At 35.9% G+C, this 17,325-nt stretch overlaps 1 protein-coding gene across 1 annotated transcript in view; it reads left to right on the top strand.

Annotated features, from left to right (window-relative positions):
• The window catches only part of LOC139114638 (ATP-binding cassette sub-family A member 2-like), an 88,292-nt gene that overhangs the window by 30,581 nt on the left and 40,386 nt on the right, over positions 1-17,325 (top strand). The window contains exons 5-10 of the mRNA XM_070676475.1: positions 5,998-6,119; positions 8,023-8,292; positions 11,166-11,264; positions 12,455-12,556; positions 13,858-13,920; positions 16,688-17,182. Of these exons, the coding sequence (XP_070532576.1) occupies positions 5,998-6,119; positions 8,023-8,292; positions 11,166-11,264; positions 12,455-12,556; positions 13,858-13,920; positions 16,688-17,182 (1,151 nt within the window). The remainder of the gene's footprint in view (positions 1-5,997; positions 6,120-8,022; positions 8,293-11,165; positions 11,265-12,454; positions 12,557-13,857; positions 13,921-16,687; positions 17,183-17,325) is intronic.

The raw sequence follows: 17,325 nt of genomic DNA, 5'->3' as shown, positions 1-17,325 counted from the left end.
AAGTGCAAAAGTGAGGTTCACTATAAACTGAATGGAGGTCAACCCCCCAACCCCATCCCCCTTGTAAACGAATGAATTTTGCTTTAATTTATGCGACACTCTGAGACTGTCCCTAATCAATAATACAAGCGAACTGTTTTCAATTGTGTGTGTGTATGTTGTACTGATGTGCTTGCAGTCTTGATGACAATATGACTGTTTCTTTGAAGCTGTCTAAACTCCAGACCAGCTACGTGTTTATTTATCTGCATGTAACCAAGATTTTCAGTACAACTTGCTTGCTGTTCTCACATTCTATTCCAGTGTCCAATCAAAACAGTTTACACCATCACAGACCTTGTTTTATAATGGCACCTGCACATTTCATGTATTCTGATTTAGATATGTTTCTATTGTGTGATTCATTTACTGGTGTTGTACTTCATGCTATTATTTTGTCGTTCACAAACTTTCAGAAGATGCATACTGTGGGTAGATTTGCAACATTAAATACTCAAGGCTAGTCTCATTCACATGTGCTTTTAGCAAAACCCCACCTGCTGGGCATGCTGTCAAAGATATACAGAGACCAACATTGTGTGGTGATTTGTCTGTCGGTAAACCTTTCTTTCTTATTTCACATTTATTGTCCACTGCAAGGACAAGTGTTTCAGAAGATCACAAAGAGATGAGAAACTAATGACTGTTCGCCCGCATCTGTTAGCTTTAAAGTACAGAAAAGTTCTCTTCTTCCACTGTGAATTAGCAAAACAGACATGTTTCGAACAAATAGCTTGTCCTTCATCAGTGTTAGCTTTGTATGTTAATTTTACCTTGGTTGCATTGTTTCAATTATCCTATTACTTTGCGGCAAGGTAATAGCTTTTTCACTTGAAGGTGAACCGAGACATTTAACTCTGAGAGTAACCTTGCTTGATTCTATCAAGATATCACAAAAGTTGTTCATTTTTGAGGTGTTTATGTTTGCATCATCAATTAACTATGATGGTGAAATATTAAAATACCAGTCCAAAGTAAATTGCATGTAACTTCAACATTGTTTTGTACCTGTGCACTAAATTTGTTAGGATGTTATTTTTGTACACCCAATGAAGCATGCCAGCCGGCCCTTTGTGTCATGCAGAGCCCGTAGAAGTTTGCAATATGTATAGTCAAGAGGGGGACTGAACAAAAGCTATGCAATTGGGTTGTGCAGCCTGATTGAACAGTAGTCATACAACTTGGGCAGTAAATGGGGTTCATTCACATTTGATGGCTCTGACAAGTTTTTTGTGGCTGTCTAGTAAATCACACTGTATGTTGTATAGTTCTGACGCCAAAACCAAATGATGCTGCAGTCCAATGTATTTCAGTCGCGTGCCTTACTTATGTGGTCTTTTCAGAGTGAAGGATTATGCTTTCCTTGTATATGTATACAATAGTAAGCATCATGCATATTAGAGGTTATTAGACAACATCATCTGTTCCTGTGTCATATCCGCATTAATGTCATTTGTGCTGCATTAGACTCTTGACTTCGTCTAGTGTGTGACTTAGCCTAAATGACACTCATGCTGACTCGACACAAGGAACTGACAATACTGGGGAATAACCGATTTATTATATGCTCATGCCCAGAATTTTAAAAATGATAGGAAAATCCTTACATTTTGAGGCTTTACTTTTATTCCGCCTTGTGTATAAACATGGAAATTTGTGTAAATAGGCTTCATTCATAAACTACCGGTATATGACCTGGTTTTTGTAGAAGTCATTACCATGCATGACAATCTCAGGCCTCCAAATCTCAGTGAATATCATAAGAACAGATACTGGGACTCAAAAATAGTCGCACAGGAAGAACTTTTTTATGGCACAATATATTTTTACAATCACTACTGATCAAAACTTTCCTCTGCTTTAAATCTAGATTTAACATATTATTCCAGTATTTAGCTATCCCAAATATCCTTGTTCCTCAAAGTCATTCAAATTTTTACGTCAGCAACATCACTTTAGGCAGAGAGCTGCAACTATCAAATTGCAAATATAGTAAGAGAACACTCCAAAACTGATGACAATTATCGCCCGCATATTAATCTTGACATTTACCGTAACATATCATAGCTGATATTATAGAAATAACGGGCGACGCACTGACCATTAACGTTTATTTATGAGCAAGGGCGAGAGGAAAGCCAAAAATTAACGGGCGAGGCTTGCCGAGCCTGTTTAATTTGGCTTTCCTTGATCCCGCGCCACAAGTAAACGTTAATGGTCAGAGCGGAGTCTGTTATTTCCATTATATTATCAACGAACCGGGTTAATTTTATTAGTCATATTCACGGGCATGTAAACAGACCATTACTGTGTATTTGTGGTCAGTCACATGGTTCAGCTTGACCAATCAAAATGCGACTGGCATGACATGGTAGTATAATTTACTGTAAAGTTCACCAGGATGGAGTGATATGGGCATGGCTATATGATATAATACAGATTAAAATGTAAGGATTAGCTACAGATCATGAAGTGTACAGCACTTCACTTCCTGTGGTTGGTACATGTATTTTAATTAACAAACATCACATTATCACAATCCTTGTACTGAATAGCAACATATTGAAATGTAGCTTTTTTGCAATGGGGCTTAGATCCTTTGAATTGAATTACCTGCTCTTTGTGGCATCAAGACTTTGGTAATGATGACAAATGGAAGTTGTATGAAGGGATGAGGAAAGGGGTAATGGGCAGCTTTTATAACACTTTGATATGCACATTTTCAAAGTACAATTTGATTTCCTTTCTTCATGATACTATTTCATTCCTATCCAACTATTTTTTTCCTAAATTTTTTTTTTGCAAACCATACACACAGGATTCATCCAAAAATAAAGAAATTCACATTTATCTTTTTAAAAATATCTTATTTTCTTAGAGGGAACTTAATACAATAAAAAAAGTGATTTTTTTGTAATAATTATGTAGAATTTTCTCTGATACATTAATGTAATTGATTGAAAAAATTCTGAGAAATAAAACAAGCTACATAGCTGTTGTCAGTCCTCACCAGCCTGCACTACATAACGTAAATACAGAGAGTATGAGTAGATATTTGAAACATGGGCACCTTCATCATAACATTTATATAACAAACCATCTTATTTATGATGGTGTGAAAGTTACACTGTGTTTTTGAAGAATTAAGAATGATATTGGTGACTTCTATCTGAAACAAACCAAACTGTAATTAATACAAAGATAAAATGATTGTTGTATGTAGCATACTGTGAAAGAAACTAAAAGTATGCTGTGATTCTCTTGAGAAATGCAAACCACTAAGAATCAAATGCATTACACTGCTAGAAGATTAATCAGATACAAAGTGACCTTGAATCTGGAAAAACAAAGTTATTTTCCATTTTTTTGAACATCTGTACCTATTATCTGACAAAGACAACTCTGTATCGACTTGTATTTTACATCTGGCATTTATTTTTAGCCACATCTCTCTAAGATATATGTGTGTTCACATTAAAATTCAGCTTGTAGCATGTCCATATCAGTGACAGATTTATACAGTTTTATGTTGTACTTGTGTACAGCATACCCCCGGTACATATCATTCTTGTCAACAAAATTTGTGAATGCCAACGTGTATTACGTACCTACCAGAGAATGCTGCAAAGTGATACTTTCAATCTTGTCACTCAATGAAAATAAAATGAATTTCTCCAAGGAAGAAAGCATTCATCCCTCAGCCCAAGCCCTATATATGTATTATAATGGACTGGTAGTGTCCCACCCAGTAATGACATTTGACAATTACCTTCTGCTGGGTCCCCCATTCTAAATGATTGCCCACCCTATGCAAGTATGGTATGTTTTCTCTATGCAAAAAATTGTGATATTCTTTGCCATTATATTGTACTGTATTTAACAGTAAATTCTATTCAGCTTCATTCTTGGTGTTATGCTGATTTATTCGATGTGCTTCAGAAGAATTGTTTGAATCGGTGAGAAATCACATTTCAGAGTTCCTGCAAGATGGCTCAGTAAGACAATGATGTATCAGTCTGAAATGTTGTTCCTTTTATGAGGTATAAATGTTGCAAGTGTTGGGACACTATCACTGGTAATCCAGCATCAGAGTAAACAAGATTCAGAGGCGTTGACATCTTTGTTTTCAGTCTCTTTTAATAGTCCTCATCACTTTCAATCACTTCTCTTATTTCTTTGGAGTCCAGAAGTAAGACATTTATTGGGCAATAACTCAATCAGACAAATGTGATCACACCTCTAGCAATGAGCATTGTCTCCTTTATGACCTGTTCTAGCTTGTTCACCTCAATTCCCTGTATAAACAGGTTCACACTCATCATTGATAACAATAGGTTTGGACCAAACCATTGTGGTGAAAGGGTTAAATAAAGTGATGATGCAAATGGTCATATTTCATCTTGCAATTGAAATAAAAGGTAAAATATTACAAGAAAAACACAGGATAGCTTCTGAACACCCCCCCCCCCCCCCCCCCCAACAAGTTTCACATGCATTTCTGATTTTGCGCTGACATGCTCTTAGGAGTGTAATCAGAAGAAGCTGACCAGAAACAATACACGACACGTACTGCAAAACCCAGCGTACTCACTAGGTTTTGAACATAGACATATTCCAGAGCTATTTTCTGCTGATGTGCAGCATGCCCAAAAGGTTATATCTGATTGGTTGATTGTCACTATTCACAGCAACTTAGGGAATCTATTTTTACTTCAGTTTGGAAATAAAAATGGACGTAATTTGCTTCACAAGAATGAGAATGCTTTGCAGTATTAAAACCAGTGATAATTTATTTTCAAATGGCAAATAATGGCAGAGGAAATACATGTGTCATACAAAATGTTCAAAGGAATCATAGTTGAGATTATGGTGGGCATAAAAACTTTGGCAATCTTAACCTTCATTTGAAATATACCATCAGGGAGTTGTTATTTCTGCAAGCTTTGAAAGGAAATCATCAACAAGAAACCTTTCCTGAATGTCAGATGTGCATTGAGCTTGATCTACGTAAACAGACAAGTGTTTGTCTCAGCTTGATCTTGTAAGTGGTTGACGTCATTGTACAGTTTTCAACATTATGCATACTTCTTTTAATTTAATTATAAGATACACATTTTTATATTATTTTCTAATTTTTTTGTTCAAATTTGTCCTTCAAGCTATATGTATCAATAAATGTTTCAGTAATATTGATATTTAATAATTGAAATCTATATTGTTTGCCATTGGCAAATTAGTATTTCTTCAGACTAAATTGAAGCTATGCCTTAACATTATGATGGCTCAGTGCTTCGATGGCCTACTTGGTTTATAATCTCTATACAAATACAGTAGCCTAATTGCTATTGGCATACCAGTATGTTCTCATCACTGAATATATGTGGAAAGTAATTATTGAACTATGATATGTTTGTCTCTCTGCGAGGTATTTTTGTATCAACGCTGATTAATGAACATTAGAGATAGAAATCATAAATTTGCCCATTTTGAGTATTTGTTGACAGTGACTAGTGCACTCCCACTGGTAGTCATGGCAAATACTCCCTCCCCAGGTATATACTGATCCAGCTCTATACCAGGTAGTTCAAATGTTTTGATTTATTTCATGTAAAGCGTACAGCATAGAATGAGGACATTGTGTAAATTTACATCTGGGGAAAACATGGCATGCTTTGGCATGATTTGGTTAGTGTTTACTGACCTTCTCTGCATTATATGCAGAGAAAAACACTTCACACATTTTCACAGCTTACAATCATGTCTCTTCAGCTATATCAGTGCTGAAATCCAAGCTACTTCAATTTCATCAACAAAAAGAGAAAATAATATTTAGTTGTAGTGAACACAAAAGTATTAGAATTATTACAAGAAATACTGGTATCTCTTGTAATTGTGTAATTTATATCATTGTAAATACATATCATGGCTGCATAATAATTGTTTGATTTCTATTTGCAGATTTTACCCTTGGTTCTGTTCTGAAAAATGAATCAAAATTCAAAGATTATTTGATGACAAATTTATCCTTACCACTGTCGTCAGTCAATAAACTACTGAAATACAAGATAAGTGCAAAAGAGGTAAGTGTATGATGTGGGAATTTCCTTCAGACAAGATACATAATACATAGTGGCGGCAGTGATGACAACCTTGAAACAATACTGTAATTTACAGTACCCCTAATAAAACTGAACGTTTATCATACACACAATCTTTCATAGCAGGGAAACTATGTAATCACTAGTTTTCAGCTGTGACCCAATGCCTGCATACAGTTTGATACTGATTTTGCTGTTGTTACCAAGCCACACAGACCCTACCGGTACTAAACTGCACTTTAATTTGTATCTTGGCTTGATCTAGCTGCCATGCAGGGCCATACCTCAAGTTTATTGTAACTTGCAAACCCAAATTCAAGCCTGCAAATTCCTAGGCTTCATCACTTTTGATCAAGTTATTTTTATTTTATTCGTTTAACCATATTCAGTGAGGAAAGCCTTACAAATTTTAAAGAGAGTTTATCTCCATTAAGACCAAGTAGCTCCCCAAGGACTAAGTAATTTCAGCTCAGAGAAATGACACTCAGCTGAATGCAGTGCAGCTAAACTTTTGCCAGCTGGATTGAACTGCCTCTTTGTGTCTTTGTCATCATTTCTGTATTTGTCTATATGTCAAATTACAACCATTGCTCGAATATAGTGTAACCTTTACTTAATATCTTGACTAATGACACTTCATAAACTTTTTAAAATTTTTATGGAATTCAAAATTATGTTATCCCCATCCCCATCACTGTTTTCTGGCCAATACCTACGAGATTCAATTTGTTTCATAATGATCCGGTGTATGGCTTCATTGTAGGGTGATTTTACTGACTATTCGTGTGTAAGAGTATATTAAAGATAATGGTGTTCACCTTTTGAGTCATTTCTTCCAATCATCGAACAACAACACAGATTGAACTGGTCTTTCATTAATGATTTGTTTGAGATGAATTTTTGTTTACAGTTCTACAGAACTAGATAATGTAGATCACTAATGTCGGGTTAAATATCAGACCATTCTGCTACACTGTCTCTTTTGAAGGATGAATATTACAGTGCAGTTTGTATACTGAGTTTATAGGTCATTTATGTATCTGCTTAAAAGACTTGGAGCACATCTGTCTGGTTTGGAGGATCAAGATTAAAAGTACAGTTTTTCTCTCCGGTTATCAGGTCAATCAGTTATTAGGTTTCAGTATTAGAAAGCACAGATTATGTCTGGTTTTGAGGGATCAATATCAAACGTGCAGTTTGTCTGTTCTTATGATGTCATCACATTACAGTCCGTAGGCTGTCAATACTTCATGGCATGTGCCTCATATTGCATCAACAACGGAAAATTCCACGGAAAACAGTCTCTGCTGCAAGCTAAACCCAAAATTGCCGATCTCCTTTTGATTTTTTAAAAAACATGTGGAACTTAGATTTTAGACTCAAGTGGAGACAAATGTGGTCAAGACTAAAAAAATTGAAGTAATCCTAGATATTCTGTATAAAGATTCAAACAGTTATGATGATGATCTGCCACTGAATAAATGATTATCCAACCTCTAGATGTATGCATATATCAGAAACTATATTCTTTTCAAACACTTCACCTTTACTCTGATGTGTCATTCATCCTTCATTAATGAATGGCTTTCTTTGAATATTAGTATTTATGTAATGCAACTACCTACTATGAAGGCTAAATCAGTGACATTTATTTCATCTAATTTTGCCCTCTAAAATTGACATGTTTCTTGATGAACAATTCAATTCTTCTCAGAACAAAATATTTTGAGTACTGTACTATATGTACCACCAAAATTCCAAGCAGTCGTGAACAGGTCATGGAATTGGCCAACATGCATCCATGTGTACTCTATAGTATCTGTTGTTGTTAGACAACTTTCACAGTGAAAAGCTGTTGAGGTCCAATTCTTCTTTCTACCCACAGCTTTACAGAATATTGTATGGTGTGTCTCCAGTAAAAGCAGAAAGCAAAAATGGTGCAGTTGCTGGTGCTTCCTCTTGGTCACTAAAAAGGTGGCTACATCACAGATTAGCTGGACTGAAACATGGCCTCCTTCTACGTAATCTGTCACATCCAGGCCGTGAATTCACCAAAGATGAACTGATTGGGATACTCTCCCAAACAATCAGTGTAGAGGCATTGTCACCAAACTGGCAGCAGTTTGATCCTATAAAATATTCTGACAATGTAAAGGTATGATTTATGTTACTATGAATCCCACACACTGAAATGGTATCCTTGGTGAGCTGTAAATCATTGATGGAATCTGTTGATAAACAAATTTTACTACTTTGATGACTCGCAAGATTGCTATCTCTTGTACTGATTGTTCAGAAAATGATCATGCTAGTACTTTTAGTGTTTTGATGAAGTAATAAATTAAAACAATTTTTACAAGTAGGACAATATCATTTTAAAATCAGGATCTCATAGAGTACCCCTAGCAGGTCTTCAGCATGTACCAGTACACTCGATCATAACATTGGTGTTTATTGTTTTAATGGCCACTCAAATGTCTTCTTCAAATCACTCCGCAATCAGTGTGCGAAATTAACGTCGGTCCGACGGTCCGAGACCGACAGATTTCTCGTCGGGCCGAAAGTTTTTAGCAACATGTCGGTCCTTATGACCGACTGGAATTTGGAATAAATAATGAAAATTTTTCCATCAAGAACTGTAACAGATGTAACAGATGCAGATGATGACTGACTCTGAATCATGTGATTCAGACTTGAGTGTCATGCACCTATCGAGGTTTTCCACCGTGGGAGTGCGGAGCAACAGGGGTATTGATCGCACTTCGCGTCCTGGTAGTGGGGAATTCGATCTCTATGGTACGCCAGACCGGGGGGGTTGACAATGTCGCAACATAGTAATTTTTTGTCTTGCGACTTTTTACATTTACGAAGAATCTAATCCCTCTGATCGACGCGCATAGCACGGTGCAGCTGATTACATTCAGATCAGTATGAATGACGTCCGTGCATGCAGATTCTAGCAATGGAATGCATTGATTTTTGTGCAACAATATGACACAATATTATAATAATACTCGTCTAGTGAGTGTAACCCTGGTAATGTTAACATATCTGTGTCATATATGATAACAACGCCCAGTATCACTTCACCAGTTCCACACTTTAAGTATTTGGAATTTACATGTACACACATGTACATAATACAGCTCTTTATTTTATCGAACCAACTCCATTTTCCTCGCTTTGATTTTCCATTGAAGCGCTCAAAACATATAAGCGGTTCATAGTAGAGTTTAAGACAAAAACTACTACGAGAACAGTGCTGTTGACTAAAATAAACATATTAGGTTTTGAACATGGAGGTATTTTTTACCTCTATGGTTTTGAACTACGCCCGATACAAGGACTACATGTTACACGACAGCCCAATTGTTCTACCTGTAGTCGACAGTCAACTTCACGTTTCGCTACGTTTGTTTGTGGACCGCTAGAACATCTTCCTTGCTTGTTGGTCTTTAACCAAAGTTCACAAGGCCGACTGTTACCACGATATATCGTGATAACAAGTGTACATTTTATAAAACAGAGCGGTCTTATGATTAATTAACAGTTTTGTCGAGTCGCATGATCCGTCATGTATACTCTCAGAGGCCGAGAGTAGGGCTTCAAATTGTTTCGATATATATCGCTTTACGACAAGCAGCAAAACTCGCCGTCATCCTGGACTGTATAGGCCTAAATGTCGCAAAAAAATTACGTCTTTTCAGATTTTACGGTATCATTAACTGATCGAGTCGATGGTTTTCAGCAGTATCGAGTGTCTGTCAAACTTTTCAGAGTCATTTTAATAACTTTAAGCTTTCAAAGGGTGATGAGACCCAGCAATCGCTCAGGCAAAACTTTTCGATCAGAAAATATGCATTCATTTCCGCAAGTGGCGAAGTGTGCCATTCATATTGTCTGCAATTTGTATAATTGAGAAAAAGTTCGATACTTGCCCTTTTAATTGAAAGTACAACTTCATCTGTTTCTTCATGAATGCAACAGAGGTCATATTTAAGCATATTTATTTTTTTAAGATTTTGAAAGTAATCCATACGTCATATAAAAATACATACCAGGTATTTTCTCCCTTCTGTTTTACATTACAATAAAAAAGTCGTATGTGATCAATGTTTGCATAAAAATGTATTCATACTCTCCCCTTACCCATGACTGTTTTCAGGGTACTAAGTTATTCACTCACCCTTCTACCACCTGCGTTGGCTTATTTCAGAAGTGATTTTCAGCTCGCTAACCATTTTCAAATCACAATAATGCCCTGGTGTTGTGTACAACTGTACACAGCAATGTAGAGAACAACATTCCCTATAGAAAGTCATGAGAGACAAATTTTCTCGCTTTCATCAGCCACATGTAGCCAGTGAATGAGCATTTATAGTCCGAAAGTGGGGATCTGACATGGCTAGAAAAAATGTCAAATTCTCCTGTTAGTCCTTTGGAGTGAATAATTGCTGACTCTATGATAAAAGGACATGAAAAATTAAATATTACAACATTCAAAAGCATAGTATTGGTGGAGAAGTTGACTTTAATGGTCGTTAACAACTGCCTTTATTGAGGAACGGCAGTTTTCTGGAAGGACCTGAAGCTTTGGCTTGGTGGAGGTCCTTATGACCTGAAGCTATTTTCTCTTAATTTCGCACACTGTCCGCAATGTATCTCTTCCATACTTGTTTACCAGAATACTGTCTACCTGATTATCTAATCTGTATGAATCAGAGAGGCAAGCGCAAAATGGGGCTATAAACTTCAGAAAATAACAGTACATCCCAAAGACTGAGGAAATTCAGGAACACAATGAAGGGCTGTTGATCATACAAATGTAGAAACAGAAATGTACAATATGAAGTTCATATTGATTTTCAATTTAACGTTGTCCTTCCTTGCTCCAAACTGAACTCCTTTGCACAAAGTTGATGTGTACATGTATGTGTATGTTAGTATAATCATTGAGTGTCAAAGTCTTGATTTCCCAGAGATCTCATTCTCAAAACTTGAAGCATTTCTTTTTGATCTGATTTTCAGAATACCATTGTCAATGCTACAGTACTAAGAGATATCTCATGCCATAAGAATGAAGTTTATAAGTTCCTTGAAGTACCAGATGATCAGAGAAATGAAACTGTAAGCAGCAAAACTCATTCAAATTTGCAAACACAGAAAACATTGGTTGTAGGCATTCCATCTTTAAGTAACTCAATGTCAATTCATTTCGCTTTCAATACTACACTTGATTTTGTATCAAGTAAATAAGGTAGTATGTGCCTCAAAATTGAAAGACTCTTTAACTTTTGCTCAAACTTTCCTTAAAAGAACATAATTGTTCCCTTTCAAAATTGAGAATAAAATCTAGGTTCATTGTGCAAAATCAGGCACTAGGAAAACAAATCGCCCAATATTTACCAACACTTAAAATTAAAAATTTCTGCCATCTTCATGTTAAGTCTTCAGGGAAAAATAAGATTTTCAATTTTCACAAAAATAGGCTGATGAAAACTTTATTCACTCCATGAACTTCAGAATGAACAAGTGGTAGACAAAAGGCAAATTTAATTCTTAACATGTTTTAAATCAAGGACATCAGCTGCAAGATGGGCAATTTCAATGCTTTCACCCAATAGCCTGCTTTCTTCAGATATAATCCTACTAACATCAGTAAAATAAACAGAGGATAGGCTTAGCTGGATGATCAATGTGAATCAGAGGCTACACTTCCAGCTTCCGTAGCAGCAACAAGTCTTCTAGTCTTGCAGTGCCCACTTGCCACCAGCATCATCACGGAAAGTGCTGGTGTTCTCTTAGAAATTGTGTATTTACCTGTTGGTATTGAGGTATAAAATAAAATCCCTCTACTTGACCCAAACACCTGCTTTCATTCTGTTATGTACACCACACTGATGCAAGACTATCCTGGCTGTACCTTATTTAAAACAATCGTAAAAATTTTAGAGTCTGAATATGTCTAGAGGCGCATTCTACCTGAAGACAACTTAATAAATTTCTGTCACAGTATGCATTTCAAAATCTGATTCTACAAAAACTTGATTAATGTCTATTACAATATGCACATCCAAATCAAATTAATTCCATGTTGTTTAATGCCTTGATATAAAGTTTGATGAATGTTGCCATTTATCACATCATAACTGTACATACTTTCATATGTAAGTTCAGTGTGTTTTTATCATCGGCTTTGTGTCATTCTACACATGCAGCTTAACATGTCAAAATAACTGTTTTCCAAGCATCTATCTGCTGTTCTCCCCGGGTGCTTTTCAAATAAGGGTGTTTTCATGATGTGTCATTTTCAACAGGACATAGTTCAACAGCTGCTTTGTGAAAGTGCACCATCTTTAGTAGAAAGTCTAGCTAACGAGTTAAGACAAGATTTGGATTCTCAGGCTATAGCCAATAAGGTATGCAAAAACACTTATACATTTGCATGATGTGTCAACTCCAAGTAATGTGTGAGAAATTAATGTCTGGTATGAATACATGACAGTGCTACACTCTAAACATTGCAAATGATCCTTTACTTCTTTAAATGTATCGAAGTCACTTGAAATGTTGCTTGCTTTAGGTGTATTCTAAAAGACATGGTTCACAAATATGGTTATATACAAGTAGCTTTTTGACACCACAAGAATTGTAACGGTTGAATGTAGGAATTATTAGTAAGCTATAGACTGTTGAGAAGATAGTGTTTTAGGTACAGTAAAATAAGTGATCATTTTGGTTAATAAGTATAATGCAGTATTTGTGTTATTCTTGTATATGAGGATCTTCTGCTGGCTTGAAATATTTGAAGCAACTTTTTTAAAATTACAAAGTATGGAAAACAGATTAGTAGTTCAGCATTTCATTTTAAGGATTGTATTGCAAATTTAGACTGACAGTGGCTGTGAAAAGAGGTAATCTTTACTATGTCAGGTTTGCATTATTGTCTGATTCTTGACTCACCATATGGTGTATTTTGATCGTTTGATCCGTGGGGCATTAACCTGAACACATCAATTCACCTTGATGTAAAAATACATTCTCACTTTTGCAAAAGTACTGGTATACAACATCATCAAGGTTGTATGAGCTATTTGTGATTCCAAGATGTACTTCTGATATGCTTATCAAAAATAATCTAGCTTATTGCACTGTTGTTTCAAAAGTTCGAAAGACAAGAGCAGCATGACTTCATACTCATGCAACTTAACAAAACAGAACTTGAAACAAATCCTGACAGGGGAGATAGGAGAATTTATATGTCTCTTTTCACCATTCTCATAAACTTGACAATGTGTGACCTATGGCAGAAGAATCGGAGTCCTACAGTGATTTGAACCAAATAAGTTGTTTTATTTGAAACAACAGTGACAGAATATTTTTAAATTAATCATATTTTGGTGTTTTAAAGCCCTTTTCCAAGTGCAAGTAGGTCTTCAGATCAAAGATGCCAGTGAAAACACTGAGGCATCATATCAGAATTTAATATCACAATATGGTAAAAGAATTTACTCCTTCTTTGTACTGATATTTACAAATCTAGTTTATGCAGGGTTAAATCTACATTGACAAGTGAGATGACTGTATCTGTTGAGGGTATACTTACTCAATCAGAAACTATGAAAACTAGCTTAAGGACATGTTAAATTGCATCAGGGGAAGCTACATTATTGAAGTCTCATCGAACCTAACTTTGACTGACTGGTATTACCATTTGCAGTTAAATCTTTCAAGAGTGAACTACACAAAGTCAAGAGCCAAGGTGGCAAGGATACTTAATGATGTAAGTATGATTATGTGAACCCAGATGTCCTGGTGTGAATGTATAGATTTTCACCCAAGCACTATTAAAATCTAATCACATCAAAATTATGTACTAGATGGTGTTTGATGAAGCAATGTTTGTTGTTTCTATTATTTTGAAATGTCAAAATCTTTGAGAACCCTGTTGCCAAGGAACTGTGCTGTATCTCAAGGACATCAGATCTGATTATACTTGCTTTGTTATAATTGTATTTCCAGAAATGCTACAATATCAGTGTTTCAGATTGAAGCCACGATTCATTTTTATTGATTATGTTATTGTATGAAATTGTACCTCAAAGTAGGAATTTTATTTTCTACACTACCATTCATACGAGAGATATCAAAGTCAATGATGTAACTCCTGTCATCAGTAGTTCCATATATTTAAATATTAAATACTGTCCAATTATTTTCTGGGGCATTACAATATCAATGTTAATTTGTCAAATACATATGCATTTCAAAATTTGTGATTTCAATATTCTCCTGTCATCAGTAGTTCCATATATTTAAATATTAAATACTGTCCAATTATTTTCTGGGGCATTACAATATCAATGTTAATTTGTCAAATACATATGCATTTCAAAATTTGTGATTTCAATATTCTTGGCTGGATATGCTCCAATCCAGAATATGTATAGCAATGTAAGTTGCATATTTGGTGAACTGTGATGTAACAGTGTATTTTTAGTCCACACTGACACCGTCCGGGGGGACTAATAGGTTTGGTCAGTCCGTGCGTCTGTGCGTGCGTGCGTGCATCAGTGCGTCCGTGCGTCCGTCCGTTCACGCAGATATCTCAGAGATGCCTGAGCGATTTCATTCAAACTTGGTACAAGGATTACTTCATATGTCATACAGATGCACGTCGATTTGTTTTGTGATACAGTCAAATATGGCTGCCAGGCGGCCATTTTATTACATTTTTTTCATGTACAGAGCCATTACTCAGGCATGTTTCAACCGATTTTATTCAAAGTTGGTACAAGGACATTGACCAATGACATAGATATGCACATTGATTTGTTTTGTGATACATCCAATATGGCTGCCGTACGGCCATTTTGTTTTGATTTTTTTCATGTACACAGCAATAACTCAGGTATATCTCAAAAGATTTTATTCAAACTTGGTACAAGGATATTGACCTATTTCAGACATATGCACTTTAATTTGTTTTGTGATACAATCCAATATGGCTGCCAGGCGGCCATTTATTACATTTTTTCATGTACAGAGCCATTACTCAGGCATGTTTCAACCGATTTTATTCAAAGTTGGTACAAGGACATTGACCAATGACATAGATATGCACATTGATTTGTTTGTGATACAATCCAATATGGCTGCCGTACGGCCATTTTGTTTTGATTTTTTTCATGTACACAGCAATAACTCAGGCATATCTCAACCGATTTTATTCAAACTTGGTACAAGGATATTGACCTATTTCAGACATATGCACTTTAATTTGTTTTGTGATACAATCCAATATGGCTGCCAGGCGGCCATTTATTACGATTTTTTCATGTACAGAGCCATAACTCAGGCATGTTTCAACTGATTTTATTCAAACTTGGTACAAGGAGATTGACCAATGTCATAGCTCTGCACATCAATTTGTTTTGTGATACGATCCAATATGGCCGCCGTGCGGCCATTTTGTTACGATTTTTTCATGTACAGAGCCATAACGCAGGCATATCTCAACCAATTTTATTCAAACTTGGTACAAGGACATTGACTACATCATACATATGCACATTAATTTGTTTTGTGATATAATCCAATATGGCCACTGTGCAGCCATTTTATTACGTTTTTTCATATCAAGAACCATAACTCAGACATCTATCAAGCGAATTATTTCAAAGTTGGTACAAGGAGATTGACCAATGTCATACATATGCACTTTAATTTGTTTTGTGATACAATCCAATATGATTGCTGTGCTGCCATTTGTTATGATTTTTCATGTACAAAGCCATAACTCAGGCATATCTCAACCGATTTGATTCAAAGTTGGTACAAGGACATCGACCTATGTTATACATATGCATATTGATTTGTTTTGTGATACGATCCAATATGGCCACCATGTGGCCATTTATTACTATTTTTTCATGTCCTGAACTACAACTCAGACATGTATCAAGCGAATTTATTCAAAAGTACTTTTATCACAGACCTAATGAAGAGGACTCTATCCTCTCTGAGGACCTGTAATCAAAGTACCCATTAACAAGTGGGGACTGTGTCATCAACAGTGTATTTTTGAAGAATACGTCCAATTGAGTATTGTAACCCCCTTTGCCTATGGGTCGGAGGCCTTGGAATGCAAATAAATGTGTACAATTTGTTTTCGTGTGCACAATCAATTCTGGAATGTAGTTTCTTTTGGTATAGAGCTGAAACTTAAAATAAAACTTTTTCAGGGCAGAAATAGCGAATTATGTTGACGCTGAGGATATATATCTACTGAACATAGCGTTAATAACTATTTGTGAAGGATTCACCATGAATGATAATGGAAATGAGAATATCTTGCCAGGCAGTGAATGATAATTGGTAACTATGGCAGAGCTGGCCCTGACTTGTATAATTTTTATCTGATTCATTTTGGCAAATTTACAATTCCCAGCATTTCTTCCGCCTATTTTTGTATGTACCCACTATTTAAATTGGTACCGGACAACAAGTGTAATATTTTAATGTTCATCATGGAATGTTTTCTTTTTAAGTTGGAGAAGTATGCAGTCTTTGACAAAACAGTGGAGGATGTGAGTTCCTTTGCTTCATTGCTTCCCAGCGATGCCTGTCCTGGTGAACAAAATGATTCCGTCGTGCCATATGAACAGTTCACATTCAACAAGTCAGACTTTCTCTACGGCAACATTTCTGATGATTATTTTGATCTGGCAAGTCTGAATCAAACGCAGGATGACCTGACTACCAACCCAGAACTATTAAAACTGAATGAAGATTCTAACCCAAAACTGGATGAGAAAACAAAGAAACTGGTTCATCTATACAAAGTGTGGGGTTCTATGCAGAATGTGCTATGTGGTATAAACAGTACCATTGATGAATCAGCCTTGAATAAAGGAAATTTAGACGCTGCTGGATTTACACACTATCAGGAGAAAAATCTACAAGTCTTGGTACACCTGTTGTTCAACAATCCAAAGATTTTGTATGCCCCTAACACCACAGACGTCAATGATTTGATATACAAGGTTAGTGATACACAGTTTTTGCTTGTTGATATGCCACACCTTAAGAACACTGACTCACAACCCCTTTCTTGTAGAAATCATTTCTTGTCTGAGGGTGCCTTTAATGGTGAATAAATACAATCACACCCCCCTAAGATAATATT

Source organism: Ptychodera flava, chromosome 16 (genome assembly GCF_041260155.1).
Source record: "Ptychodera flava strain L36383 chromosome 16, AS_Pfla_20210202, whole genome shotgun sequence".
Taxonomy (NCBI): Eukaryota; Metazoa; Hemichordata; class Enteropneusta; family Ptychoderidae; genus Ptychodera; species Ptychodera flava.
Note: the sequence above shows the minus strand (reverse complement) of the source record. Positions and strands in the feature narration are given on the sequence as shown.